Source organism: Daphnia carinata, chromosome 4, assembly GCF_022539665.2.
Source record: "Daphnia carinata strain CSIRO-1 chromosome 4, CSIRO_AGI_Dcar_HiC_V3, whole genome shotgun sequence".
NCBI classification, from domain to species: domain Eukaryota; kingdom Metazoa; phylum Arthropoda; class Branchiopoda; order Diplostraca; family Daphniidae; genus Daphnia; species Daphnia carinata.
Window position 1 is genome coordinate 6,656,694 of NC_081334.1, and position 27,692 is coordinate 6,684,385.

Here is a 27,692-nt window from a genome sequence, read left to right on the forward strand (position 1 = left end):
TTCTTTTGGCACAGCTTACTTTACTATTACTACTCTCGCCTGCCCTGTCAGACACACACACTTTTCTCGTGAATGTCAGCGGTGTGTGTGGAAGCAGCCATTTTGGCAGTTCACGTTGCGTGACGTGTCCGAAAATTTTCCACTCGACTTTGCCGGTTCACAACACGATGATCGATCGCAAAACCTCTTCTCACATATCAGTTCAACTCGATCCCCCCAACTTGTACCCTAACGTTAACATGGGATTATTGTGACACACACACACACACACACCGGTGTGTAGCTGTAAACTATGGCCTTACGAAAGGAAAAAAAGTTTGATCCAAGATGGTCATATACCACAACTGCCCTGTTCTTTTTTACGAAGGGAGATTGAAGAAAGAGATGACGCTGGGAATTTAACGTTTCAAGGACGTGATTAGAATGTTCCTGGAACACACACTTTTTCCTGAAGATTGAAAGCTAGAAGAAAATGAAGACATACCGGAATAGAAGAAGTCGACAGCTTTTCCTTTCGTGGGCTCCAAAATGTAGAAAGGACGCCATGTTATTGTGGTGTTCCCTTCCGGCGCAATAGAGCGCCCAGTGATTTCCATCAATTTTTTTTCTTTCTTCTTTTTTTTTTGTTGTGAGTATATATGACCCGCGCCAGATCCCCAAAATTCTTGATGTCTCGGTGTCACATTCACGCGGTCCATCACCTTAGGGCACCAGACTCGACGGGTTGAGTTGGGTGGTCGTTTTCCCCTGCACTTTTGCATCAAGGAGCCGAGGAATTTTCACGTGGCAGCCATGAAAGTCGGCGATAAGTTTCAATGTTGTGAGTTTTCTCTGCAAAAAAAAAAAAATACAGACACAGTGAGATATTATTATTAGGTAGGGGGGTCGTTTGTTTGGAACGCTCTGCACGCACGAACAACGCTAGAAAATGGACGGTACTGTTGTACACGCTGATTACCGGGAATTGAAAGTGATCCAATATCCTTAGCTGCCAGAATGATTGGCCGTCTCTTCGTGTAAGTCGACGACGAGGAGCGGTTGCAATAGCGACTCAATCAGAGGCGCCATTCACGACGCATTAAGTCGATTTATTCTCCTCAGTACAAGACTAACAGAGAACCTCTTGCTCTAAATGTGACGGCCAACGTCTGCGACTTTAAATCCTAGACGAGTATGACAAGTCTTTTACTTTTCAGTTCTCTCTCTGAATGAAAAATCTCTTACCGCAGAGCTGCAGAGTGAAAGTCGGATTTAAGCTGATGACAGTGGAAGCTTTAGCTCACGACTCTTGTCGGATTAAAATTGAAGCTTTTGCCTTTCTATATTAAGGGGGGGGGGGAAAAAGTGAGTGTCATCTCTTTCTCATTAATGGGTCAATAGGATTGTCCCTTACCGTTGTTGAAAGAAATCCTCGTTTCATCGAATCCAATCATTTCTAGATTGATGATGACTCTGAAAATCAGAGTCTTGAAGGCCCTCATCCAACAGATTACCATGCTCATTACCTAAAGAAAAAAAGGGGGTGTAACAAGAAAAGAAAAATAGGTATGCACATAAATATGTTAACATATTTCAAAGAACTGTGGGGGACTATGTTAAAAGTTACTTATACCTCGTGCCAGAGGGGAAGGTGGGGCGAAATAGTTTTTCCTCGGGAGTCAAAAAGCTTTTCGTCTACTTCTCAAACTGCTGCTGGCTCCTTTTGTCGTTCATCAGAGATGCAACGGATGAGAAAGAGAAAAGACGAGAGACAAAAAAAAAACAGCATTTTATTTCTTGACCTGTTATGGCATCAGAAAAGGATTTAGATGAGATATCACTCTCTTTTCTCTCTCTTACACACTGCTCTGCCCATGGTTGGGCAAAGAAGAGATTCGGTACCAAGGTACTGACCTTATTGGGGCGGGACGTTATACAACAGACCTGGGTGACTCTCTGACTGGCACAAAAGATCCCCTGCCTTTTTGTCCCATGATGGATGGACTTTGAGCTTCGTAATTTATGCACTGCGAGGTCGGGCAGGCCGGTAAAGTGAGATCTATATACAGTTCTACCATACACCCAAGCAGCTTCGTTTTTTCTTTCTGAATTATACGTTGGACGATGTGGGCCTGCCTAAAAACTTTTCCATGACGTAACAGAAACAAATAAGTTGTGGACCAAAATGGCGACAAATGGGTCGTAACTAGGGAATGAAGAATAACTCGATTTTTTGTTGTCCAAGAATCTAAAAAAGACTCAATATAACTTTATCTTTACCTTTCTTCCTCTGCTTCAAGATCAGCTCTAATCTGTGAAAGAAAGATAGTGCTGTAGTGACATTAATAACAACAGTCGTCAAGTTTTACGGTGAAAGGCGATCATTCTCACGCGTTTTTATATCTCACCCCGAATAAAGCTTCACTGCCGAGTTTTCCTGTTTTACCCGTTGAAATGCTTGGCCATCATGAGGCATTCACTTTCGAAGCCCTCGAGGCTTAACTGTTCAAGCTCGGAAGTGAGACTTGAAATATTACGGTACACGTTCTTCTTTCTACGGCGGTCGTATAAAGTATTCGCGGGCATAACGACTTTTCGTCCTCCCATCTCTGAGATAGGATGCTCATGGCAATCCAAATCAGGCTAAGGAGCGGGTTCATCCTGTTGGGAAATCATGAAACTTCATCACACACAGGGCAGATCACAGAACTTACCGGGTTCTATCACTGTATGACTACCCATGCTGTACCTTCTGGCAACTTTGATTAGCTGTATAATGAGCCTCATCACACCCGTATAGACTCAAAGGATTTAGGAGAAAAGTCTGTAGTAATAAAAAAAAAGTTATTCCTGAGCTTAAAGCTCAACTTACTATAGGGCAAACTTTTTGCTTTGAAGAGGCCGCGATTGTGGGGCAAACTAAAAGTTGGCTTCCGTAACACGTGGTATGAACCACACACATGACCATATTCAGGGACAAAATGCCTATTAACAAAGTACGATGCTTTGTAGTTTTACACTAGGTTGAATAATTACTGATATGACTCACCATCCGAGCATGAAGCTAAATCATGTCCGACGAACCCCAAGTTTCAGTTTGATCCCTATTTCCCTCCAAAAGGGAAGTGAAGCAGACGGATTATTTAATTTTCATCAATTTGCAGTTGCACTACTCTGTAATTTCTGTTAACATTTGCCATTTTCCAGAAGCTGATTATTAATTAATTTTTTTCTTCTTTACTTGGCAATTGTTATCATAACAATTATCTAAAAGTTTAAAAATGTTGGATTACGGGTGTGGGTTGTGGTCTACATCATCCATCACCATCAAGAGCGAAAAGTAGTCACAACAATGTAGCCGTGGCACACGAACCATGAACCATCAGTCATCCACAAGTGCCCGCGAACGCCAGAGGAAGAAAAAAAAAAGATGAAAGAATAATGACACACACACCGACGAGTGTCTGTAATGAAATAGTCAGAGAAGAGAAATCAAGATGAACGATCCCTCAACACGTGCAATAGACACGAAATCAATGTCGAGCCGTCGCCATGCTAGCAATTTAATTTTAAAAAGAAATGGTATTAGATATACTGTTAATAAGGCACGTCATGGCATGCAGGATACGACATCATAGATGGCGACTACTAATAAAAGCAAGGCATTTTTGTTTTTTCTGTGGTGCAATATAACGTCCAGCATCTGTCGTGCACACGAGTCCCAGGGTCTCGAGAGAATGGACAGAGACAAAAAAGTGCACTCACCGAACAGACAAATTATATGTATATAAATCTCCATCGACTCTCTTAGGCAGAGTGCCTTCTGCTGTGTCTATGTTGTGTAAATATAGTAAACTCTAGAAAATATACCCTAGCTTATTTACTCGGTTCGAATGTCCAGCAGTCAACAAACAAAAACGAATCTAAAGCAAACGTCTGAACAAAAACACGAAGTAGGAAACGCATCATCAGACGACGAAAGAAAAAGGGCAGAACATGGATGGGATATCCCTCTGGGATTTAGGCAGCAGAAGACGTGATGAATTCGTGACTGCTGATGCGAGTCTGGGCCGTTGACGGATGAGATCTTCCCTTGGAAATAAACGACGCCTGAGAGGTCACGGAGATATCAGTACATTAATGGCTTCGTCTCTCTTTCCGACTGTTCATTAAGTTTCATAAATCTATATGCTCCTTTCTTCTTGCTTCACATCTCTGCCGAGCTTCAGTTCTCCACAAAGAGAGCATGGACTGTGCTGCTAAACGTACTGTGTACGTATATGTGAATAATGGCGTCTGACGTCATCGAGTGCACCAACTTTATACATGGGCAGTCGTATGCAATTCAATTACACGATGGTTTCCATGTACGTACGTGCTATACCTTTCGAATAGCAGTGCTGGATCGATAGACAGATTATACCTTCGATTTTGACGTGAACATATATGTACAAGACTCGCCGTTGATATTGATAAACAACTTTCTAAAAGGTGGATCCGCATAGGGCACTGCTATTTGGCAGCAAACTATCACGCGGGTTTAGTCATACATAAACGTGGACATTCTCGGTGATTTATACGCATTGACGGAATTCCATCTGTTATGCTTTCTTCTACTCCTGTCTCGTATATCTCATTCCCTTCTTTGAATCGACAGTACTGGAATATTGGCATAACTTTTTTTTTGTTGTTTTTCTTCAAAGATTCCCGACTAGGCAATAGGAAAAAGAAAAAGGTATTAAACGAAAAACGGTAATTATTATTTTTGATAACGGCCTATAAAATATCTCTGTGCATGAATGGTTGACGAAATGATATTTTATTTGTGCTATTAAATATTCCAAAACGACCTTCTTTTTTGTTAACTTTACGTCGAGAGAGCGGCTTCTTTTTCTCGTTGTTGCCATTGCCGTTGTTATATTGGCTTCTTTATGTACATACATGCAAGATCCATTTAATCAGTCCATAAAAAACGAGCTTTTGACCGCGCTTGTCGGATGATTCAGCCTTTTAAAAAATACACTCTGTTATGTACACACACACACACACACAAGCACATAAAAATGTGTTTGATAGACCCAGCAGCAGAACGAATCAAAAAGTTTATTGAAAACGCAAAAAGGGAACAGTCCCGCTGTAGGCATGAAACCCAGAGGGTGAAAAACAGAAAAGAAAAACGGGCTCACGCGATAATATATACAGATGCATTTAAAAGAATGAAAAGAAAGAAAAACAGAAATTGAATAGCCTTTGTGTCAGGGGTGAAACTAACTGGAGGAAAAAGTTGTTGTTACACCCAAATATGAGCCGTGTTCCCGGAGTTGGAATCACGTTTTCCAACTAGACACACGATGGATATTAATATTGGTATTTGTATACAAGGGCTTCTGTCTGACACAGTCGGGAATTGGTGTGCAAACAGCTTCGTGTGAACGAGCTATGTAGAAAAAGATGTGACCCAATGATGAACTATAACAAGGTGAGAGTTTATTATAGCCCCATCTGGACGATAAATCACCTTCCTTATGGGAAACACGGCCATAGTCCCATAAGATACCACCAGCTGTGGTGCAGGTGTAAAGCTCAAAAGACATCAAAGGGGGTAGTGAAATCATAGCGTGACCTTAATGTTAATGGGGAACCCCTAAGAATATGAAATGAAAAATACCTTTCCTATTACATTTTAAAGACATCCGGACGTTGACAACTGAACGACAGTAACCCAGTTCAAATTACGTCTAGGGATAGAATGGGACTGACGGACGAGTTCAAAACCAAGAATGAATGTAAAAGTAATAAGCCCAGAAGAGCCATAAATCGTTAGCAATTGCCTCTCGTTAACATATAACCTATAGAAAAATTAGAACACGTAGAGGGCCTCAAACAAGTGCTAGTAATTGGATACATAAAAAAAAAAAAAAAATTTAAGTAGTTTTTAAAATAAAATGATTGGAAGCTTTCGCATTTCTGGAGTTACCTGAATGGCAGAAAACATATTTCGGGATCGTTTGACGGGAGAAAGAGGAATTCCGGCCGCTAGATGGCTGTCGTGAATAGAGGTGAGTGAGCGTGACGTTCAACAGGATTCAAAGGGATAAACCGGTGGTGGAATCGGAGGCCGCGGATTTTTCATATGGTACTTTCCTGTGTTCGGAGAGGCCTTCCTTCCAGTGTTTCCTTTGCCTAGAAATGTTCTTGAAATCCTTGACACTTTAGTGACAGGATTCTTAGTTCTTGTCCGGCAGGGTACACTCAGAGGAGCGGGAACAACATCAGGTAATGGAACAACACTTGTTGTTGGGTTTGCCATTCTGGCCACAACAATAGTCAAACCGACCAGTGTTAGAACGATAGCTCCGAGTAGTGCCAATACGGCATAAATCGTAGTTTCTGTTGTAAACAAACGCATACCAAATTATGATACAAGATGGAATAATAATAATAGAAATACATACTCAGTTCATTCACTTCACCGGCGAGTTGGTAAACTAGTCTGACCCTTTGACGTGGAGTCATTTTCGGTCCGGCATGAATTGTGAATAAAGAATCCGTATCTTTATAGACGGTAATATCACCGCTGCTGAAAGCCTGTTGTACTGATGCTGGTACGGGGCTGTTCAACATCCAAGCCGTGCCCCAACAACTCGAGAAGCTTCTGCCAGCAAGACTCAAATTTGGAATGTTGTGGAAGACGATGTTGATGACTATTCGATCAAATGTGCTTTCGTTGACTGTTAGGCTCTTAACATTACTCACAACCAAGCTAACTTCTCGTAAATCATTCAAGACAATATCCTCTTCGTCGTTGCACAAGATTAGTCCAGTACAATTACTGATTGATATCATGTTCTTGAGAGGTGTCAATTGATATAGTTTGGATACGTCCAGTCTCAGATCTTCCTTAATACAATCTTTGAGCTGGAGCCCCGTCTGTTTTCACCAGAGAAAAAAAATGTGTGTTATTAATCGAATATCTAAAATCTATTAAATATATATACCTTGTTTGAAACGGAGCACTTGCATCCGTATTCAACAGGAAATCCCAGTGATTGATTGCAATCCTCGCTGCAGAAGACCAGGGTCGTCCAGCAGAGCAAGCCATATAACAGAAGCGCGGTCTGAGATGTCATCTTGTTGTTAACCAATCGATCGAATACGTCTGCACGAGTTTTTGGCTTCCAGGGAATACGTTGAACTTGATTCTGTACTTGCTATTTTCTTGTAATCTCTTCGAAAGGCAGCGGTTTCCGCAGGCAATACCCACCAAACATGTGAAACGGAAAACAGAATTTAACAAACCAGAAACGTCGCTTCCGTTTTTCCTGATAAGATGATAATTTCAGACATATATATTTTGTTCCATGATAAACAGAAAGGGGAAAAAATGGCATGTGATTTCGTATCAAATCAAAATTTCCAAGGTTTTTTTCTTGTAAGCTTTTTGTGTGTGTTTGTATGACATGTACCAAACAACGGAATGACATAGAGTAAACTCAATAACGCATATTGACTAAAAAACCCCAAAAAATCACGTCTATATAAAGAATTTTTGTTAAATTTTTTATATAGCATGTAGTGAAAAAGCTTTACTTGAATAAATAGTTGAGATAGGAGATGGATTGACATTGAATTTTAAGGTCAACGGACATCCAAGTTGATGGAAGTGCACGGCATGCACGACACGACAGACATCGAAATTAGAATATAATATTTGTACGTAAACGTGAATTGTTTTCTAAATGTGAAAATGAAACACGTAATTGAATGCAAAAGAGTTCCTCTATAAAAAAAAAAAATCTGAAAATAAATTAAATGGAATTTATATCTTTCGTTTTGTGTGAAGGTGTTGTGTAATTGTGTGATGTTTCTTTTGGCGGGTTTAATTTTGTGTTTCAATGCAGAAAATGCCACATGGCGATGGATTTTCTGACATTGTGGGCCATATCCTGCCAATGTTGGCGTTCAGGTGATGTCGGATTCTGATCGGGACCGAGGGCCAAGCAGCCCAATTGGGCGCTTTTGCCACCCCGTTCGCTGCCGTGGTCCACCACCGATATCTGTAAAGCCAATCAAAATGTAAACGAATTATTGGAAAATAAAAGAACTCTTATTTTGCATCTTCACCTCAAGTGTGCAACTGTGCAATTTGGTCGAAGGTAGAGTAAATGTCAGCGCTTGGTTCCAGACTGGATGGCAAGTGCCTTTGCGACATTCAGTCTTCTTCTTCTTCAGCCGTTTACCGTTCACCATCAGGTAGAGCTTCACCAGTGGATCTGTGAAACAATACATGTCAGATTAAATCAATAAAAAAATAATTAAGCTTTATTTACCGATGTTTTCTTTGCTGGCCGGCACGACCAAGTTCTTGGCTTTGAGCACGACGACGGTGAGTCGTTCGGCCGACGGCAGATAACTGAGCGAGATGAGTAGCTGCGGTCGGCTCTCGTCCGGCAACGTGTTACGCATTACATCCGCCCAAATGTCGACCCCCGGCCCAGTGTTGTTGCTCCCAAATACATTTTCGCGATCTGCCAGCGAGAAATGCAAGTCTCCGACGACACACGGTCTTGAAAATCGATCGTACTCGCATATCTGGAAAAGGAAAAAAAAGGCGTGGGTGAGCGTCAGTTCAATCATCACATCTAGGTCTTCGTGAGCAGCTGTTTCCGACCAAATGATTGATAGGTTCCCGTGATTGCGTTTTAATTACATCTTGAATTGCGGACCGAAAGTGTCGCGGGACGACCTACGATTTTAACGATCAACCTGAAAACACGTAATCAACTCAATCAAGAAGACAGTGTACGACTGTTCGCTAACTGCTGACTCATTTTCTTAAACGGTAGACAGCGTTTCCTTAATAAACGTATTACACGCACTATAACCTGCTGCCAAAATGATCAGCGTCTTTGAAGACCGACGGTCGAGTAACAAGCGACATCGCCTCATTAGTAGCTAGGGCGTGCACTCACGCAACATCGTTTACTCTATAAAGGGACCCCGAAAGGAATGGACACGGCTAAACGAAGTCATACGGGTACGTCAAAACGGGTAAACGTCGTGCAGGGCAACGCCTTGGTAACATGTTGCAACACTCGATTTGTTGCTCACGTTTTTGACATTGACATACAGTGAATGAAACGACGTCATCAAACTGAACAGGCAACGCATTTCACAGGTGTGATCCACCTGCATGCATAAGAAGGGCTTCAATATGCGGATGTATCGATCCGCAGCCTTAGCCGATTTGCACCAACTTTTTGAGACGCTAGTTCCCGAGAAACGGAATTATTTGCAACGAGGGAAACTCGACAACTAGTTGAGACTATGTGGCCACCAGTCACGGGGAAGCGAAGGAATAAAATTCCCTTGGCGACGTCTTCCTCTATTTTTGATGAAGCGTCGCTCAAAGGCCTCGTAACGACAATGCACGTAAAATAGGAAAGCTAAAGCACTTGGGGAGGGCTGTTACCTGGAATCGGAGCGTCTTATCGGCAAGGTGATCGTGTGACACGGGAAATTTGAAGCGTTCATCGAAGAAGCACTGCGTGTCGGTTCCCATTCGCAGGCAACGTGCAGATTGTCTACGCCGTTGATCCACTTCTGGTTGCAAAAGGAGGCGGACATGCGCTTCTCGTGGATTGCTGCTCGATCCGGCGGCCATGCCACTGGTGCTGCTGCAACTACCGCCGGACGACGAAGTCGATCCGCTTCCATCCGTAAAACTGGCCATCGTCAGCGATAAGTCACAAGCTATTTCATGATTAATAAGCATCATTATTAATTAAATATTCACCATCACAATAAAATAAAAATCTGGTTTGGGATTGGAAGGATGAAATATTAATGAAGAGGATCGAGTGTCATTTGTGAGATTGACTAGCAGTCAAAATGGATTGGCAATAATAAGCCGAATGCGAGTCTTTGTTTCCCGCTCCGCTAGCCCACGTGAATGTTGATAAAAGAGAGAACGATGAAAAGGAAAAGAAAAATACTTGAAGCAGGAAAAAAAAGACGATCGATAAAACCTGTGAACGGTGGGAGATACACACAAAGAAAACTACCAAGATTTTCAAGAGAACAAATAAAGAAAAAGACTTGATCGTCTTGCTACTTCCGTCATCAAACACTTGTTTCATTGGGTTTGTTACCAGTTGCACAAACAAACTCAACGAAACGTAGAAAGCACATAAAAAAAGAAAAAAGAAATGGATTGTTTACATCTCACGAGCATCGATCGATTGCGAACTCGGTCGGAAGGATCTACTGAAAACAAAATGGGTCCCCCCTTTTTTCTTTTAGGATCCTATAACAACAAGCGTATCCTAATCGTTTATTCTGTGTCAAGAACAACCATCACCACTAGGATTTTCGTTAAAAAATTTTAATGGCCTGTAATCCTTAAAAGGTAAAAGGCATGTGTAAGCGTAAGGAGTGGTACCTTCGATGAGATGGACGAGTAAATCCGATTTGTCGAAATCGTAAGACAGGCGGAAATGGATCCGTCCGAGAGGAATGTTGCTGTTACTACGGACGCTTGCCGCTCCACTGGCTTTCTGAGGAGCTGCCGCCGATGCAGCCGTAATCGAAACGGGTCCCGCACTGCTGTTTAACTGTTGATGATTCGATTGAATATGGTCTGATAAAGACGATTCGTTGGTTGAATGATCCGAATGATCTTGATCATCGGCCGGCAATCCGACATGAATGGACGTTTCGCGTTTGTAGAGTTCCGGCTGAAGTGCTCCGAACGGAGTCGAAGTTGACGTCATTGCTAGGCAGCACAACGACGTCGTTGATCCTTGGCTCTGGTTGGACGTAGTCGACGACGATGATTGAACCGAATTCATCTTGTTCAAAGAGCAGAGCATTGGCGATCGGTTGCGTCTGACCAATGGCGAGGCCGGCGTCGTTGTAGTGGCCGGAACGGGTGAATTGCACGCCGATGAAGTGACGGACGCCAAAGAATTAAGAAGCGATGAAAACGAAGGCGTCGGACTCACCAACGGACTTGGATACGGTGTCAAATTCAAATTGTTACTGCTCACATGGATGTGCCCCCCGGATGATCCTGCCGATCCTCCTCCAAACAAAGGTGTCGGATTCGAAGCCAAACGGTGACGACATGATGGAGACGGAGAACGTTGACTTTGCAAACTCTCAGAACGGCCCTGTTTCGGGATTATAATTAAGGCAAAGTTTAAGTTTAATCGAACGAATAGTACGACATTCAGAGATAAAATTAATGAAGGTACACACGGCATTGATTGCTTAGACACCTAGCAGTTCTCCATCTACAAATGCGATGTGAACAAAAATTCTTGGAACGCCTTGAACTCTAATATGCCTCCACTCAGATGAGAGACGCATTTTATCGATTTTTCGTAGCATATAAATAAATTGAATAGATTCTTTTTTAGTCTACAACAATGCGTTAAAAAAAAAGGGCGAGGAGATTAAACTGGAGAAAAATACCACACAAAATAGACAATGGGGCTGGCAAGAATGTCTCCAGCAATAAAGCTCACGTATTTCGGATAATTGCAGGTTAGTACCGCACGTGGCGGGATCCTGTTAATCTAACAGCTGTTGGATTGCGATGCTTGTCAGTTCATGGGAGCCTAAGAGTTTACCACGCATTCAAGCCAAAGCGACGCACGTCTTTTTTTTTTGGGAAAGATGCGATCGATGGCCGAAAGTTTGGATCTGCTTCGCGAATGCGCTTACGTTATACACGGTGGCGTACGCGTCTAATACTTTGATACTCACGAACAAAATTTCCCCACGTTCTTTTTTTCTTTCCATCTTTAAGAAGACAAACTTTCACACTAGATCGTGTCTTACTCTAAAGGCAAAGACATTGATGAGGGACCGAGCGCAATCTGACACGCCAATAGTAGGTAACCAACGGCAACCAAACAAGATCTCTCTCTACGTGACGTGCTAATACTAGAGCAAGCTCTTAACTCGCTTGCGAGCACGCTCAGCAACGGAGTAGCCCTTTCTTTTCCTTTCCGCTATTCTAGAATGAAAAGCCTTTCAACAGGCATCGCATAAGCTGATGGCATCTAAAGATGTTCTATGGCGATAATTTGTTTTTCTTTGATGGGGCGGATGAGAAAACGCGGCCGGGCTTTTGTATAAAACAAAACCCATTTTCAAAGGAAGAAAGGTTTGTTTTTTTGCCAAAGAAAATAATAATGGCGACCTCCGAAAAGGAACGTAGCCACTCAATAGAGAAGTGCTTTTAATTAAAAAGCGGATATAATGGAAACGATGTAATACTTTGATTTAAATCATCACCTGTTGGAAATCGTGATGAGGTGAATCTCCTGCACCGTAGCCGGACGTCGAAGAAGAGGTTGAAGGAGTGCGCACTAGCCGGGCGACAAAGGGCAACGAACAAGATTGATGCGGAAGCGACGTATTGCTTGTCGTGCCCGTCGAACCCAATAAACTTGCCGGAATGTCTAGGCTGAAATAGTTCAACGGAGATGATCTCTTACTGCTGTTGGCCGTCGATGTTGGAACCACGTTGCTGTTACGAGTCCCACCACCGCTCGAACTCGACATAGTTGTCGGTATGGAAAATGGCGACTCGTTAGGAGACCACTGTTGAAATGGAGGCAGCGAAGGAGCCGGAGGTTGAATCGGATGATTCGCCGTCTCGAAACCCTTTACAAGAAAAGAAATAAACGTAAATTCTTCTGCAGACTTTTTACGTCATAGGAAACAAGAGACGTTCTAGGAAAATCGATGGAATTTCATTGAAAAATGAGGATGCGGAAGATTATTGTTCTTTTTCTTTGAAAGAACTATGAGACCACCGTCTTTTCATCTGTTACAACCAACGGGTACAACATTACGAAAGAAACGGTAATATATAAAAAAAAATGTATCCCTTCGCTCGATAATAGCAGACCGCCAGCTAGGAAAGACGTGAATCAATAACTCGACTAGCGGCCAAATTTATCTTGTATATCAATGCGCACCGTGTTGCTGCTGCGCCCCCCGTAATGCACAAGAAACGAAATCATAGGCATGGCAATAAATTACAGATTTATTCCGCCAAACCGCCTACTGGGCGAATCAATCAATTACGCCCACCCAATGCAACACTTACCCTACGCTCCGTGATGTTGCAACTGTGCTTCGGTACGAAATTCAATCAGCGCGTGACACACAGCATTACAAATAAAAAGGGCGCCGTTGCCAAAGGGGATGTAGAACAGACAGGTTGGTGAAGACTGGCAAGACTGACCTGATCGACCCCGTAGACATCGGGACCACATAGATGTTCTTTGGCAAGTAAAGCTAAAGGACGAGATCGCGCCGACGTGTTGAGGACGGATTTATTCAACAGGTTCTCTCCTAGCTGACGTCAGCATTTGCGCTACTCCTCTTTCCACTTGTGCGTCGCAATACTAATTCGAATCTGTTAGATGTCGCTTTTTGTTACCATAAAAAAAGAGAGACTCAAAAATCAAGGGCAGAATGAAGTGATCCTACAGTTTACGAAGTTCAGGTAATCGTGATTAAGTATATCCATTGGTCTACACGAACGGGAATACAATAAAAAATGAACGAGCATTCAATCAACAAGTGAGCATATGCCTTAAATGTTTTGTTGGCTACAATCGATTGAAATGCGCAATAAAAGAGAACGAGATAGCAACAGTCCTATTTGTATAAGGAAGTGCCTGTTGTTTTCCCATCGTCTGAATTGGATTCTTCCGTGTTTGTAAGGACATGTGGCAATCGATATTTCGTGACTGCAAAGACAGAGTCCATCTGTTTGACATTACAAGCGCAGGAAAATCGAGCTACATCGACTGGCCGTGTCACGCAGAAAGGATTCGGTCAATGTCTAATATGCGTTAATAAAAACAACGGACACGGATAATTGAATTTCACTGGCGATGGCAACTTTCAACGCCACTGGCATTTTCAACAGCCAGGAAGGAAGAATTTGATTGAATAGATTCATAGTTATCTACTTTAAGAAAATGTACGTCTTCCCTTGGCGACAGGTGATAGAAATCTACGACGTGTGAGATCCGTAATTTTAAAAGATTCTTTTTCTTTTTGCAACAGCCATCATAACTGAATAAAATTACATTTTTGCTACGAGTTGGTTCCGTTTCCGTTTTAGTACGGCCTTTTTTTTTTTCAGTAAACGAAATCGACATCCCACCCTCTTTCATCGATGAAGATCCCGAGTATTTCTTTTTTCCAAAATAGACGATTCGCAATCGAATTATGCAGAGTGCATTGATTTGGGAAAGTCGTGGTGCACTGGTTGAAGTGAAAATTATCGAAATGTTGTACGAATTTGAAATTTCAAGATCCCACAACTCCACCAAGTTCAATGCGTCCAAATTCAATCGTTACGCAATAGACTTGATCCGCATACATTTTGAAAACTACACGCCAATTTTGTGAAGATTTAAAAGGCCCGCCTATTAAGGATAAAAGCGCAAACTTCAGGATTGCATACGATTTGCAAAAGGTCAAGTTTGGCAATTCAACGGGAATATCTTTTTCGCTTTAAATTCGAACGTCAATACGGGTTAAACGAAAGGCACTCTTCTAGTATTGGTTGGCCTCGATTCAATCTATACCCAGAAGATATCAGGTACGTCAGTGTAAAACAATACTTATTAGCAATGCGCCAGAAAACTGGTTTCAATACAGGAGGTCATGAGGAGATCAGATTTTCATACTATACGGCTACACTCATTAAGAAACACTAACAATGCTATCGATACACTGAGACAACACCTAACAAAAGAAGTGGCAGTAGAACTGAACAAGAGGACGACTTCACAATTAAAACGACGATTTCATTTAATTAGTCCCACGTAAAAATCGATCTTGTTGTAATGCAATCGGCAGTACGTATTGGACTAACTATTATTTTTCCTCTTGCGAAACGAAATCAACCAATCCACCGGATTTGAGCATCCGCCAAGTGTTCTCGAGTTAGAACGACGGAAATTCAAATATCAAATGCAGGAAAACGTTGAATGAAGAAAAGGGTTGCAAAACATCAATGATGATCAGTAATCCTGGGGGGTACGGAAGCCTATTGATCTTTGTTTTACCATCATTTTCTTAACATGTAACGAGAAGAAAAACATGTTAAGAACTAGAGGCCATTAACGCAAAAGAGTCGCTTGTTTGTGTCATGAATTCTAGAAGAAATCCGGAAAGTTTCTGCTTAACCAAAGAAATCGATCGCTCTAATAGAAAGGAAACGCTGATTGTAGCAACATAAGACGCAATGGCGGCTGTTCAAGCCGAACGAACCATACGACGTTTGACACTCCATGAAATAGAGGGGAGAAAAAAAGTCGAGATCCAATGGTTCAACGTAATCAACAAGAAAATAAATATTAAAGACCGTTTTCTCTGATATTGGAGTCTTTCCTGTCGTCCATTAGGACTTAGTGGTTTCAATGTATAATAAACATGGAAAGATTTTTTTTTTAAAGGCGTGATAAAACTACTATTTAAAATAAAATAGAACGTTGGTTTCCGTGAAGGGATTTTCCTCACGAAACCCCTAATCTAGAGCCATCTAGCGGTAGACATTACAAGTGATTCACGGAACCGACCCGCCAAATTTCAAACGCGCATAGCAGGCCACTCGTCTTAAAAGCAATACTTAAAAACGGATAAAGAACTATGGCGTACCTGATGGTGAGTGGTAAGGGGAAGATAGAGTTTGGGGAGCGGACGACGTCTACCATTATAGGCGCCATGATCCTCTTCCAATAAACAGCTGGTCGCCTTGTAGGATGGCGTCGAAGAGGCCGGTGGCGCCCAGCTGTCCCGTGTTGACCAACTGTTGCTTAGACTGCTATAGCCGACACCCTTGCCGCCATGATGATACGGATAATGGTTATCGGCTGCTTCTTTTTTCTGCGCGGCATGGTAACGGTAGATCAACAAAGTGAGCGTCAGGAATAAAGCTCCTCCTACGCCCACGGCCGCACCCAAAACCGCCGCTGTGGGCATGACGGCGCAGCTTGTCTCGTTGCCTTTGTAAATAACAAAAAGGGAATCACTGCCAAGATTACTTTTCGCTTTAGCATCGCATTTCCAGTCATCTCTTCAACTTACAAATTATTCAAACCGCTCAGATTTTCAACTGCCCGAAATAAATGATGGGATTTAGCTGCTCGCCTGGACAACTTTCGTCGTTGAAGTTCTCGTTCTCTTAGCGGGAGAAACCTTCACCGTCTCTCGGGCAACAACACAACGGTCATTCATTGGAGAGAAACTCGCCACTCATCGACGAGCAATGCAGCAAGTTCTAATACTTTTTGCGCTCCCTAGACTCCAGTAATGAAAAGAGAACACAATGGCCACCAAATGAAGTAAAAGTAGAGCAAAGTTCGTTAAGGCTTTTTATTATTAGTGAGGTAAATCAGAAATAATAACGAGCCCAAGGACGTGTTTCTCTACGATGTAGGTGTTTACGAAGACGATTGGCAATGTCCACAAAAAATACCCAGTTGATTACGTCAACCGTAACCAAGGGACGAGGAAAGCTCAACATAAAGGCGATGCTATTGCTCCCTTTTAGTGGGATTTGACTGGTTGGGATATCCTTTAGGTCGCACAGGGTTTTTTTTCTTCTTTTCACTAAAACTGCAAATTGATTCGAAAAGGTCGGACCGCTGAAAGCTCGCTTTCATTGCATGCTTTTATATTATTGCTAGTGGGCCAGGGCTACGACCATCCTCTATCTGTAAAGAGGTTTCGCTGCAAAATGTTAAAAGGAAATAATATGGCGGGGGGTAAATCTAGGCCATGGATATTTTTCATCTTGGAGTATCAGAGTTTCATTTAATTAAAGATGCCCAAGTATAAGATGATTAAATGAGCAATGCACGATGGACACCTACGTCGTTAATCCGATTGCGAAAATGACATCTGTTCGGCTCAAGCCGACAAGAATTGCATTGCCTCGAGTGAGTAAATCGGGGCCATGTGAAAGCCGATTTAATGCCTGAATGAAGATTGAAGAAAATGACACGTTGCTAAGGTAGAAAGAATAAGTCAAGTGGATGTTCAATTTATGCGACAACCTGAAGGCTGCAATAAACAGTCATGTTTTTCCTCATCCTTAATTCAAATGCAAAATTTGAATAGGAAGTTAATGAATGCCCTATTCAAACTGAGCACATCTTGTCTGTTTCGCGTATCCAGACAATCAAACCCACTTGACTCAAACGACTGGTGAAACTGAAAAATTGGAACCCAAAAACCTAGATTAATTAAAAACGAATTCCTATCCCTGGCAACCAATTAAAAAACTAACGAGACACGCGTCTATATCCTCCGCGAAACGGAATGTACTTTAAAAGAATCACGACGCATCAACCGTGAATTCTATGAATCGGCTTAGAGAAGCGCACAGAAACTGAAAACACTTACTTCTTTGTCTCTAGATTGATGAGCTATTTCCTCCCACGTCGATAACAAATCAAACAGCTGCAACCCGCCTCCAGTTATTTCGATTAAAGGACGAACGGTGATGATGATGTTGCTGTGGCCACAGATGAGGCGATACTGCGAGGAGCTCCGCGGAGGCTCATCATCATACTCACGGCTACTGGTGAGAAAGAAAGAAAGGGGATTGGTAGCCCGGCGTTCAACACATGGTACCCGTAGCGGCGTCGTCAACGTCTCCGCTTCACTAAAAAAAAAAAAGAAAAAGAAATTGTATTTTAAAGAAAACGAATGTAAGGGAAAGATCTCTGCGTGCGCAGTGCAAAGTGTCGTCTTGTTTTCTTTCATGTCGCCAACTTTTCCAGACCCAATACTCTGATGTCAATAAACTTCGTCTTTTCTCATCATTTGCCTTTGATGGCCCGTATGCACCATAGACTTTTACCTGCCATATGGCTTACAATCAGCAACTAAACATTAGGTGTATACTCTTTTTGTGTGTGTGCCTTAAAACATGCCGAATGACCTTTCCTATAATGAAGCGCGTGCAACTAACTTCATTTTCCATTGTCATTTTTTTAGTTGCTATCATTTGTTATGTGGCTTGGTAGACGCGGCCTTAAATAGACGGCAATATTGATTTTTATTTTCTTTTTGAACATGATAAAAATAGCGGTAGACCACATGTGTGTGCGAAATCTCCAGCGTAGGCGTTTGTATAACCGAGGAATTGCTTTTTGGCCGCTCCTGGCCAGACGGATACACAATTCTCTCAGAATTTACATATTAGTCTACGGTCGTCTAAGCTGTGCACGGATAAAGTGAACGTTCCCATCGCAACGAGACGTCGGCTGGACGTGTTCTCATATCTACGTAACATTTTTTTTTCTAGCTTCTATTTTCTTCTCGAATTGCCCCGTGATCATAGATTTCCTCGTGAAAGTGTTTTCATGTTAGCGCTCTTTCATCTCCGGTCGTTAATTTTTCTACCCCTTCGAAGTTCATCGGTTGCATTTATTTTATGTTTTTTTTTTTTTTTTTTTTTTTTTAGATATTTAAAAAATTTGCGGGAAAAAAAAAATTCTTATCAATGGCAATAAAGTGCAATAAAAATTCACTTGAAACAACACCTCAAGCGCTCGGATCGTTGCTATTTGATTGACTGGCAAATCGATCGCATCACGCACGGATGAGTGCCAGAAGACGACAGGCATACAAGCCGAGCGCTAGAATTACAGACGCCAACGTTAATGGAACAAGGGTGGACGGGGTGACCTTTCCTTTGGCAAAGACGCTAGCGGCGCCATGAAAAAGCTCGGGCGCAGAGAATACAAACGTATTTAATGGACAAGAAAACAAAAACATTTTTCTTTTTCCCCCGTCAAAAAAAATCGACTGCTCATTCCCCCTGAAATGCGGCCTTTTTTTCATTCAACTGGACGCTTCGTCCCCATTGCATACACGTAAATCAACAGTCCTATCGATCCAGGGGACCTGCCGTCACGAGTAAAGCTCCAAGACACCCGTCCAATATAAAGATCTCTCGTTCCCAATCCGATATGGTCGGTATAGGGAAACAGGCGGCATGTAGAAAGATATGAACATAAATCATAAATATAAATTCATTTTCTTCATCTCCTCGCATTCAAAATTTTATTCGAATTTCATCCGCATTAGTCCCATTGAATTGCCCTAACCGATTCCCAGGCACCTGTGCCCTTTTCATCTTTCACGTACATTAACTGAAATCGAAACCGATCGTGTGATGGCTATCATTTTCACAAGCTAAGGAATACGATGTGTACCCAATCACCCCTTCATAATGCAAGACGGGATCGACCCGTATACTCAAAAAATCGATGTCTTTCTAGTAACTTGTTTTCCTAAGGGTCGTTGACTTTGTACTCATCAATTGCGTGTTACTCTGTGTGACAATCATGCGAAACTTATTTCCTGCTCAGCACGGCAGCTAGTTAAACTACGTAATTGAATTACAATTGGTCGAGGAAAGGAGAAGGGACATTGAAAACAACAAGCGCCGGGAGGTGGCCGGGCATCAGCAATAATGCACGGTTGTTTTTACCGTGTAAAATAAAAAAAACAATTACACTATAGAGTAGACCGTTTAGTTCCGGCCCATGTAAGCAACAATGTCACGGTGGACGAACTCCGACATCACGTGTCTGTAGACTGGCTTCTCGATATTTAACTCCGCTTGCAGAATATGCACAATGGCGCAATCGGAATTTAAAGCCATACAGTTTCGACCTACAACGACCGCCTATTCGTTCGATTCAATTAAAAATAAGCATGCAACTGTGTCGAAAGAAGTACGGGGTCACGTAAAGAACTTCACAGGCCTTTGGGTACACGAAAAATAACGATGGTAATTACGAATATTTCATGATTACAAGAGGTATCACTAACGATGGATATCAAAAGAAAACTGTTTTCCTTTTTGTTTTAAAAATCAAGTTGCCTTTCTGTCAAACTGTACCAACAAAAGCCGCCAACATTTTTTGGTTTGGTGAAGCGTGCAAGATTTTGTGCGCGACAACACGTTTCCTAGGATACCGTACACGAGACGGCTTTTTATAACTGGAAGTGGAAAAAACGAAGCAGATGCGATTGATTCTACTTTCTCGTCACCGGTCAGCGACCGGCGCATACGAGAAAGGCAAGAAAAAGAGAGAACATGACAGATAGGCCAAAAAACAAAAGTTCGATAGCAGAGAACCAATCATTCTACACGTCAAGGACTGGGTCCTCGTAAATATTGGATTTTTTGCTGATTATCTGAGCCAGCAATTCGTGGGTACGTCACATGCCGTGGCCAACTGTAATTTGATGCATACCTTATCAATTTAAAGGACACACGAAGCGTTCAATAACTACTTTGTTAGGTGAGTCTGGTTTCCGAAAAATAAAACACAAGCGAGCGAACGCTCTTCAGATCGATTGGTTCTCAAACGACATTTTTTTCCCCTTTTAATAAAAAAGAAAAAAGAAAGGCGAAACATTTTAATGCAAAAATAACTGCGTCACGCGTGTGCAGAGTAAATGTGCCATAATAAAGTAGTCCCTCAGGCTTTGGTGCTTCTATGACGTCTATCGCGTTCAACCCAACAACAGCCAAACATCACGTCCCTGTAGGTGACTATTTATAAAGAACATTGAAAAATAAAAAGAAACGCCTAAAATGGTGCACGAGAGCTTATCGTAACCTAGGCAACGGACATTTACTATCGGGCATTTACTGGAACTACTTGGATAGTCGTTCACAACGAGCTTCACGATTTCATTACGACCAATCCCGATGTAATAATGTTCAATGGTGAAACCTAGACGATCAATAGCTGTTACATTTCAAACCTTTCTCGCGAAAACACAAATTCGGGAAGCAATGAGCGTCAAGTACCACAATAAAAGCAAAAAGGAGTGGCGGCAAAACGATTTTCAATTTCATTGCGGGATCGTGCGGGAAATTCCCTGCCATCTAGCGACTAACCATAGAACTGAGCACTACCTCCATGTTTCACGCATTTAAAAAAAAGTTCTTCTTTAAACAAAATAGAACAACTGAATAGATTTAAATGCAATTCCTGAATAATTCAAGCTGGGCGAGCATGGACAACATGATTTTTTGATTGATACTATTAAAATTTTAAAGGACGGGCAATGCAATCACGCTACTGATCCAGTGGATTAAGGGATATGCTCTTTTGATGTGAGGATTCAATCACGCGACCCATCCCCTGACAAATAATCTTTTTTCAAGAAAACAACTGTCAAAAAGAGCTTTGGCTAGATCAGCTTCAAAATACTGGCTGCTGAAACTTTATCCAGACTAGCCATTCTTTCCCATATCCAATTTTTTTCGCTAAGAATGTACAGTTTCAAACACTATGACAAAGTTTAAGTGCCAAACAGCCAATAAACATTTCTTTTTTACGATGCCTTCCATTACTATGTCCATTTGTGAATTCTTGCGTCACATTATAAAATTATACGTTAAATAAAAACGTTCGAAAAAAATCGCAAAACTTGCCCAACGCTACCATTGAATTAAAAAAAAAAAAAATCAAAGAGTTTGCTTTGTACTTTGTAACAAGGTAAGAGACTGTCAGCGAAGCCCGCCTCACCGACTCACTGGACCATTCAAAGCGTCCATCTAGAAATTACGTGCGGGCGTGTCCGGTAAAGAGACCGTCACCCTAGTGACGTAAGAAAGATGTCAACTCGGTTATCTCGGATTCAATCAGTCGATGTGCCAAAGTTAATTGACGAAGGCAGTAGAGGTAAGACTTGAGAATTTCAAAAACAAAAAAGGGCGGTAACGGGAAAAATACTGCCGTGATTGGGTACCGTCAATCACGGTAGATGACGATGAATGCAAAGGCCACAGAGACGCCAACACATCAAAATGAATAAGAAGGTTAAAGAGCGTTGCCGTTTGGCATTGGTTCATTTATCGGAAATGATATACTCGTTCGCAACGTAGAAAGAGGAAACGGAAGTCGAGAAGAATGAGCTGTCTTGCCTATTTGTTTGTTTCAAATGACGGCCAATAACAAAAGAAGAAAATTCCATCAGCTGACGGATGGAGCTTTATCCCTTTGAAAAATGTGAAGACGAGTTAATCAACGGCGTAAGAAATGAATAATCAGCATTCCCGAGGTGCAAAGACACACAAATCACGAATTGATTGATTAGCAGAAAAAAAAAATAGCAAAACTGTCATGGAGATGGTCAAATCAGATGGCCATCAAATTTTTGTATGGGTTGGCAATGCCGATGAGAGGCGACAAGAATGGCCAATCACAAGGAGGCGCTTGATGGTACAAATCGATCGTCCAGCGGAGTCTTAACAAATGCTGGCCATTTCCCACGTACCCTCGCTTCACCCGCGCATTATTATTATGATGCAATTGCTGAATTTTCAAGAAAATACCGCTGACTACGGACTGACGGCTATCTCGGCGCACAAAACATTCACCATCGGCCCGATGCGTTCTTCTGGCCTCCATCAAAAATCGCAATCTCAACGAAATTCTCAACGCAGAAAATTGAACAATGGGGGAGTTTGGCGTTCAAAAAATATTGAAAAAATGTAAAATACCTAAAGTCAATACGAATGCATTTACATATTGGCGTTTTGGTTTATTAGGTTAGTGCTGATTTAAAATCTAGCTAAAGGATTTCCTATATTCTTAGCGTCATCTTCAAACGATACAAAAGACGCAGACGTTTTCTTTGAGCACATCCAAATCACGGTGTACGGTATATAGAACTCATTGTCGTGATGCAGACAGCTTTTCCGCAAGATTGATGCATGCCACATTCAAGGAAATATAACAAGAGTATATTGTGCATATCTTCCAGATGACTAAAGTCGGATGTTGCGTTTTTGTATTCGAATAAAAAAAAGGGGGAAACCCGTAACATAATCCGAGCGGATGATGCGCACACGCGAAACGGTTGCGGTGTTGTTAAAAAGCCCGGGACTAAGCAGCGTGCATCGTACCACACGGCACCCTTCGTTGAGCTCCAACCCACCCCTCTGCGCTGTAAAAGCGGCAGTCATTCAATCAGCTGTTCATAAAATAAAAATAAAATGGGAAATATCCTGACACCATATCGGTGACACGTTGATGGCTGTCGTTGCAGCCCCCGAGTCTCATCATCATTGTCGTATCTGAGGATTTCGAGAGCAGCTAGAATCTTTGACTGTGATTAAGTACCGGCACATCGTCTTATACTTTGAGCTTTTATCTAACCCACCAACAAACTCGTCCAGACGAAAAAAGATGGCACGAGCACAAAGAGCTTCAAAAGAAGATGTTTCAACGAACTTCCATCGAACGGAAATCCCCACAAATGTGAAACATAAAGAAAAGATCAAAGTTCACTAGGTAATAGCAACCTAGAAACAATACCGAATTGATCATATCACCAGGTAGGGACAACTCTATTTGCGTCCCAAAACGCATCCTATCATGCTTTCGAATTGTTTCTTTCTGTTTTAGATCAACATCTCGTGCGGTATTGGCTACCAGATGATGAACCATTTAGAGTTCACCAGTTAGGAGAAAGATTGGAGGGTGAAAAAGAAATGGATGAACGCTGGCGGGGCGCATGCTCACGCGTAACAGAGAAACGGTACAAAAGAGTCAAGAGGTCGTGTGCTAGGAGGAATATAATCATCAAGAATCACGGATCGCTTTCGAACAGTCGAAGCAGGTCCCGTAAACGTTCAAATCTCTCCGCAAATAGTCCCATGAAGGAGAACTGTTTCTTTTAGGTATTGGAACTGTGTGATTTTAACCCTGTGCAATCAAGCGGCAACCCAGTACGAGCAAATATATCAAGTGACAACGTCCGTTAGGGTAAGTTATCAGTTAGCATAGCGCGTTCGTGATTTTGTCCAATGTTGCTATATATCAAAAAACGAATTGGATTCATTTTGATTTCAACGATGCAGATAAATACTAAAGAATAGATAAAGCACGACCGGGACTGCACGATTTGTGTGTGCCATCAATTTGACTTGCAACTTGAAAAAAGAAGTTACCGCCATTGATAGGTTTAGACACGATAAGTTTAGACAACGCAACTGCAAATTGTTTTTCTAGGCAAAGCCAAAATATCGAAGCAAACTTTAGTTTCAGTTGATTGAAATGGTGATGTACCAATTTGATTTTGTGCTCTACTTTCTGATAAAAAGAATCCAAATAATGAAATATCAAAACAATCTGGGGCGATCCTGTCAACATATCTATAAACTAGTGTGGCGTGAAAGAAGAAGATTGCAGCATCGTTTTCTTTCACCCTTCTTGCGTCACAAAAATGTGTTGTCCGTTTGGACCATCACAAAAGCGGAAACTGGGCTCGTTATTTGGCTGTGCTTGTCCACATTATACAGTGTAACAAATTCAGTATGCGAGCTTCAAAAGATCAACGTCCCAGCCAGAATGCAAATAAAACAATTGGATAGGCAAGTGTCATTAAGACCTACGTAAGATGAAAAAGAACGTCTAAGATATCAATGGAACGTAAATGAACTATTATGCAAACCAAAATACCCTAACAGCCAAACGGAAGCATCCCGAGTTAACCGATAGATTCACGAGAATCTCGATAACTTGAGACATGCAAAGATTTCAATGACGCTCTGTATAAGCTTTCTTTTCACAACAATAGTTGGATGGCTGTTGGCAGGGACGGCTGGAACAAAAGGGAAAATCGAACGCAGCGAACCGGGTAACATTGACATCTTTTCATTCGCAACAATACGGCAAAAGAGGCAGACTGAAGTCTCTATTCTTTTCTACTGGGGATATGTTACAACCTCCCATTTCCAATCTATTTGCATGTCTCATTGGCTCATAGGTCGCTTTTTTAGGGGGCTAGCAGACGGGATTGAAAAGCAGGCGATTGGAGAGGACTGTCTTTGTCAACGCGTCTCAACATGTCAGATAAAAACAAGTACACCATCAAGTTTCCTCTGATCTTCGATCTACTTTTTCTACTATCAATGAGGTGGGCCCTTGTTTTGTTCGAACAAAATAAACGATGCGGCGATACATCACTTTCTTTTACAACAAACATAAATCACTATGACGTTGTAATAGATCGTTTCACGTCACTCGGACGTCATTTTGGAAGTAGCAAAAAATTGGTTTCTACGAGATATAAAATAGATGCACGTGAAAGATAATTTTATGTGGAACAAAAGTCTAGAAATTAGTTTTCTACTGCAAATAAGACGATTGTGGATTCTAGATCGGCTGAGGACCCAGCGCATTGGCAAAAAGAGATTTGGAACCGAGAAGCTTTTCCAAATCCCTTTCGCCATGCTTAACTTCCTTTCTATTTATACAGCGATGGGATAACGCAGTCGCTTATTAAACTATCAATGGAATTGGATGCAAAGAACCGATAACTCAACTGGATTTGTTTTTTATTTCTTGGGACGGCCGGGATGACTTGATAATAACGATAGGTGCTGCAACGTGGCATCGCAACATCTCGGCTCGTCTAATTCCTCAACGGGCGTGGGATCTTCTTTCATCAGACACGTCAAAACTCGTCACAACGTTTCACTGTTACTTGATAGATTACTGGACGATTACAATCACCACTTGAGACCTGACATAGGAGGTTTCACTGATGTTTTTAAAGACCCAATTTCAATTTTTAAAATTCATTTAATCGGCAGGACCCCCAACTATAGTAGATGTCGACATTATGGTGAGGAGTATGGGACCCGTTTCAGAAGCCGACATGGTAGCGTAAAACCACCGCAATTATTAAATTATTGAAAAAGAAAAGCAATGATTTCCGACAATCCGACAATGGTTAGACATTTTCTCTCGACTGCTACTTCCGCCAAACGTGGAAGGATACTCGACTGGCGCACCAACAAGTCTCCAACGCCGATGCCGAGCTGTCGCTAAGCGTGTCGATGCTTGACCGTATCTGGAAGCCGGACACTTACTTTTACAATGGCAAAAACTCGTACTTGCACACAATCACAACTCCAAACAAATTGGTTCGGCTCTTTCCAGACGGCAGGATTCTCTACTCTTCAAGGTAAACAAAAGAGTTGAAGTGGGCAACAGTATGGGACTGTTGGCACACTAAAGTGCACTATCACCAGATCAACAAGCGGCCATCATCACAATAAATGAACTGTTGGCTTTGCAAACAAGACATTTCCATTGATTTGCTAAAGATTTCAATATGGTGAACGATAGCAAATCAAAATTTAAAAGATTTTAAAAAACAAATTTTGAAAAATGTTTTATAATCAATCCTTTTAGATTGACGATAAAGGCTAGTTGTCCAATGGAATTACGTAAATTCCCAATGGTAAAAAACTTCAATAATAAAATTTAAAACTTTAATTTTACAATTTTTTTCCCCGCAAAAAATAGGACGTCCAATTATGCCCGTTAAGCATGGGAAGCTGTAAGCATTCCTTATCAAACAATTTCAAAAGAAATGGATACAATCGTTAACGCACGATTGTATCGCATTTGATCATCCCATAAAGACAAATCTAAAAATCGCTTGTCTTTTTCCAATAAGTTGCCTACACTCAATCGGATGCAATTTACCGCTGGAACCAAGATCGTCAGATCGTGATCGCGTCCGGCATGAAAATGTCCCAGTTTGACCTAGTTTCCACGCCCGTTTCAAACTACACCATCAGATTCAAACACGGTATCGCAATAATCAAAAAAAAATTTCTGGCAAAGACTATTTTAACTTTTCGAACCAAAGGCAATCATTCAATGATTTCTGTGCGCTTCCACCTCCATCGCCACATGGGAAGTTTTCTAATTCAAGTGTACGGACCCTGCATCCTGCTCGTCGTTCTATCCTGGGTTTCGTTCTGGCTAAATCGAGAAGCAACGGCCGATCGTGTCAGTCTCGGTATGTAAACAAAGCGTCGCCACTCAATGACATTCAATAACCGACTTCTGGCTCAAGGTGTCACTACTATTTTGACAATGACTTTCCTGGTATTAGAAGCGAGAGCCAATCTACCAAAAGTGACCTATCCTACGGCTCTGGATCACTTCTTTTTTCTATCATTTGGGTTCATATTCGCAACCATTATTCAGGTACGTGTTATTGAAAACGAGGCAGATTGGATGTGTGACTCACCTTTCTCGTTTGCCTGCCTGTAGTTCGCCTTTGTTCATTACTTCACTAAATACGGCTTCGGAGAACTCTACTTTTCTCAAATGGCTACCGACGACGATGACGACGAGCAACTGGATAATTCTGACGAAGTTTTCCCTGCAACACCGCCTACTCCATCGCCCGTAGTAGCTCGAAAGGTAGGACATGACTGCGGGACGGATATAAGAGAGATGAAATGGGCAAGATCATAACAATTTGACCAAGACTAAACAGGTGCATCCAAGAGAGGTATTCAGTGTGGAAAGCCACCTACGCAGTATTAAAGAAGAAGAGACGGCCGTTGTGCAGATCCAGCCAGATGAATGTTCTACTCCATCCCAACGACCCGGAAGGAGAAATCAAAGAAGGACTCAGCAGTGGGACGGCAGGGCGATGAATTCCGTCTCCAAAATAGATCAAATTTCCCGCATTTTCTTCCCTGCTCTTTTCATAGCCATAAATTTGTTCTACTGGTACACCTACGCCACGCCAGCTTCAGAGTAAAGTTGACTAGTCCAAAAGGTGTCGAAGTACAGTGTACATTTTTTTCGAAATCGAAGAGG

General features: G+C 41.8%; 2 protein-coding genes and 1 long non-coding RNA gene across 6 annotated transcripts; 1 reads left to right on the top strand and 2 right to left on the bottom strand.

Annotated features, from left to right (window-relative positions):
* Nucleotides 1-1,223: 1,223 nt before the first annotated feature.
* On the bottom strand, nt 1,224-1,751 carry LOC130687723 (uncharacterized). Its single transcript, XR_009000233.1, has 3 exons — nt 1,613-1,751; nt 1,394-1,505; nt 1,224-1,319 (listed from the first exon to the last, which is right to left on the bottom strand). It is a non-coding gene; the product is annotated as an uncharacterized LOC130687723 (long non-coding RNA).
* A 3,311-nt stretch (nt 1,752-5,062) lies between these two features.
* LOC130687691 (synaptotagmin-4-like) lies at nt 5,063-27,253 on the bottom strand. 4 transcript variants are annotated; one of them, XM_059495097.1, is made up of 12 exons: nt 27,112-27,253; nt 17,425-17,686; nt 16,105-16,316; nt 15,676-16,022; nt 12,283-12,654; nt 10,421-11,150; nt 9,452-9,732; nt 8,310-8,571; nt 8,104-8,252; nt 6,978-8,036; nt 6,435-6,909; nt 5,063-6,369 (listed from the first exon to the last, which is right to left on the bottom strand). In XM_059495097.1, the coding sequence occupies exons 4-10, from the start codon at nt 15,997-15,999 to the stop codon at nt 7,872-7,874; spliced, it is 2,283 nt and encodes a 760-aa protein (XP_059351080.1). In that variant the 5' UTR covers nt 16,000-16,022; nt 16,105-16,316; nt 17,425-17,686; nt 27,112-27,253; the 3' UTR covers nt 5,063-6,369; nt 6,435-6,909; nt 6,978-7,871. The 4 variants fall into 4 exon arrangements, with proteins under 4 accessions (XP_059351080.1, XP_057366847.1, XP_059351081.1 ...); XM_057510864.1 differs by lacking the exon at nt 16,105-16,316; XM_059495098.1 differs by lacking the exons at nt 15,676-16,022; nt 16,105-16,316; nt 17,425-17,686; nt 27,112-27,253 and adding an exon at nt 14,371-14,409.
* On the top strand, nt 25,197-27,633 carry LOC130687718 (gamma-aminobutyric acid receptor alpha-like). The gene is made up of 9 exons (XM_059495110.1): nt 25,197-25,599; nt 25,658-26,031; nt 26,262-26,310; nt 26,376-26,409; nt 26,530-26,664; nt 26,725-26,877; nt 26,935-27,068; nt 27,135-27,287; nt 27,355-27,633. The coding sequence occupies exons 2-9, from the start codon at nt 25,904-25,906 to the stop codon at nt 27,631-27,633; spliced, it is 1,065 nt and encodes a 354-aa protein (XP_059351093.1). The 5' UTR covers nt 25,197-25,599; nt 25,658-25,903.
* Nucleotides 27,634-27,692: the final 59 nt, after the last annotated feature.

Excerpts from the sequence above, each read along its gene's own strand:
- LOC130687691 (XM_057510864.1), bottom strand. The coding sequence starts at position 15,999 with ATGCCCACAGCGGCGGTTTTGGGTGCGGCCGTGGGCGTAGGAGGAGCT. Across the intron at positions 9,733-10,420 it reads ACTCGTCCATCTCATCGAAG|CTTGTGACTTATCGCTGACG; the intron begins GTACCACTCCTT and ends ATCATGAAATAG. Across the intron at positions 8,253-8,309 it reads GGCCAGCAAAGAAAACATCG|ATCCACTGGTGAAGCTCTAC; the intron begins GTAAATAAAGCT and ends ATTGTTTCACAG.
- LOC130687718 (XM_059495110.1), top strand. The coding sequence starts at position 25,904 with ATGCTTGACCGTATCTGGAAGCCGGACACTTACTTTTACAATGGCAAA. Across the intron at positions 26,311-26,375 it reads AATTACGTAAATTCCCAATG|GACGTCCAATTATGCCCGTT; the intron begins GTAAAAAACTTC and ends CGCAAAAAATAG. Across the intron at positions 27,069-27,134 it reads TATTCGCAACCATTATTCAG|TTCGCCTTTGTTCATTACTT; the intron begins GTACGTGTTATT and ends GCCTGCCTGTAG.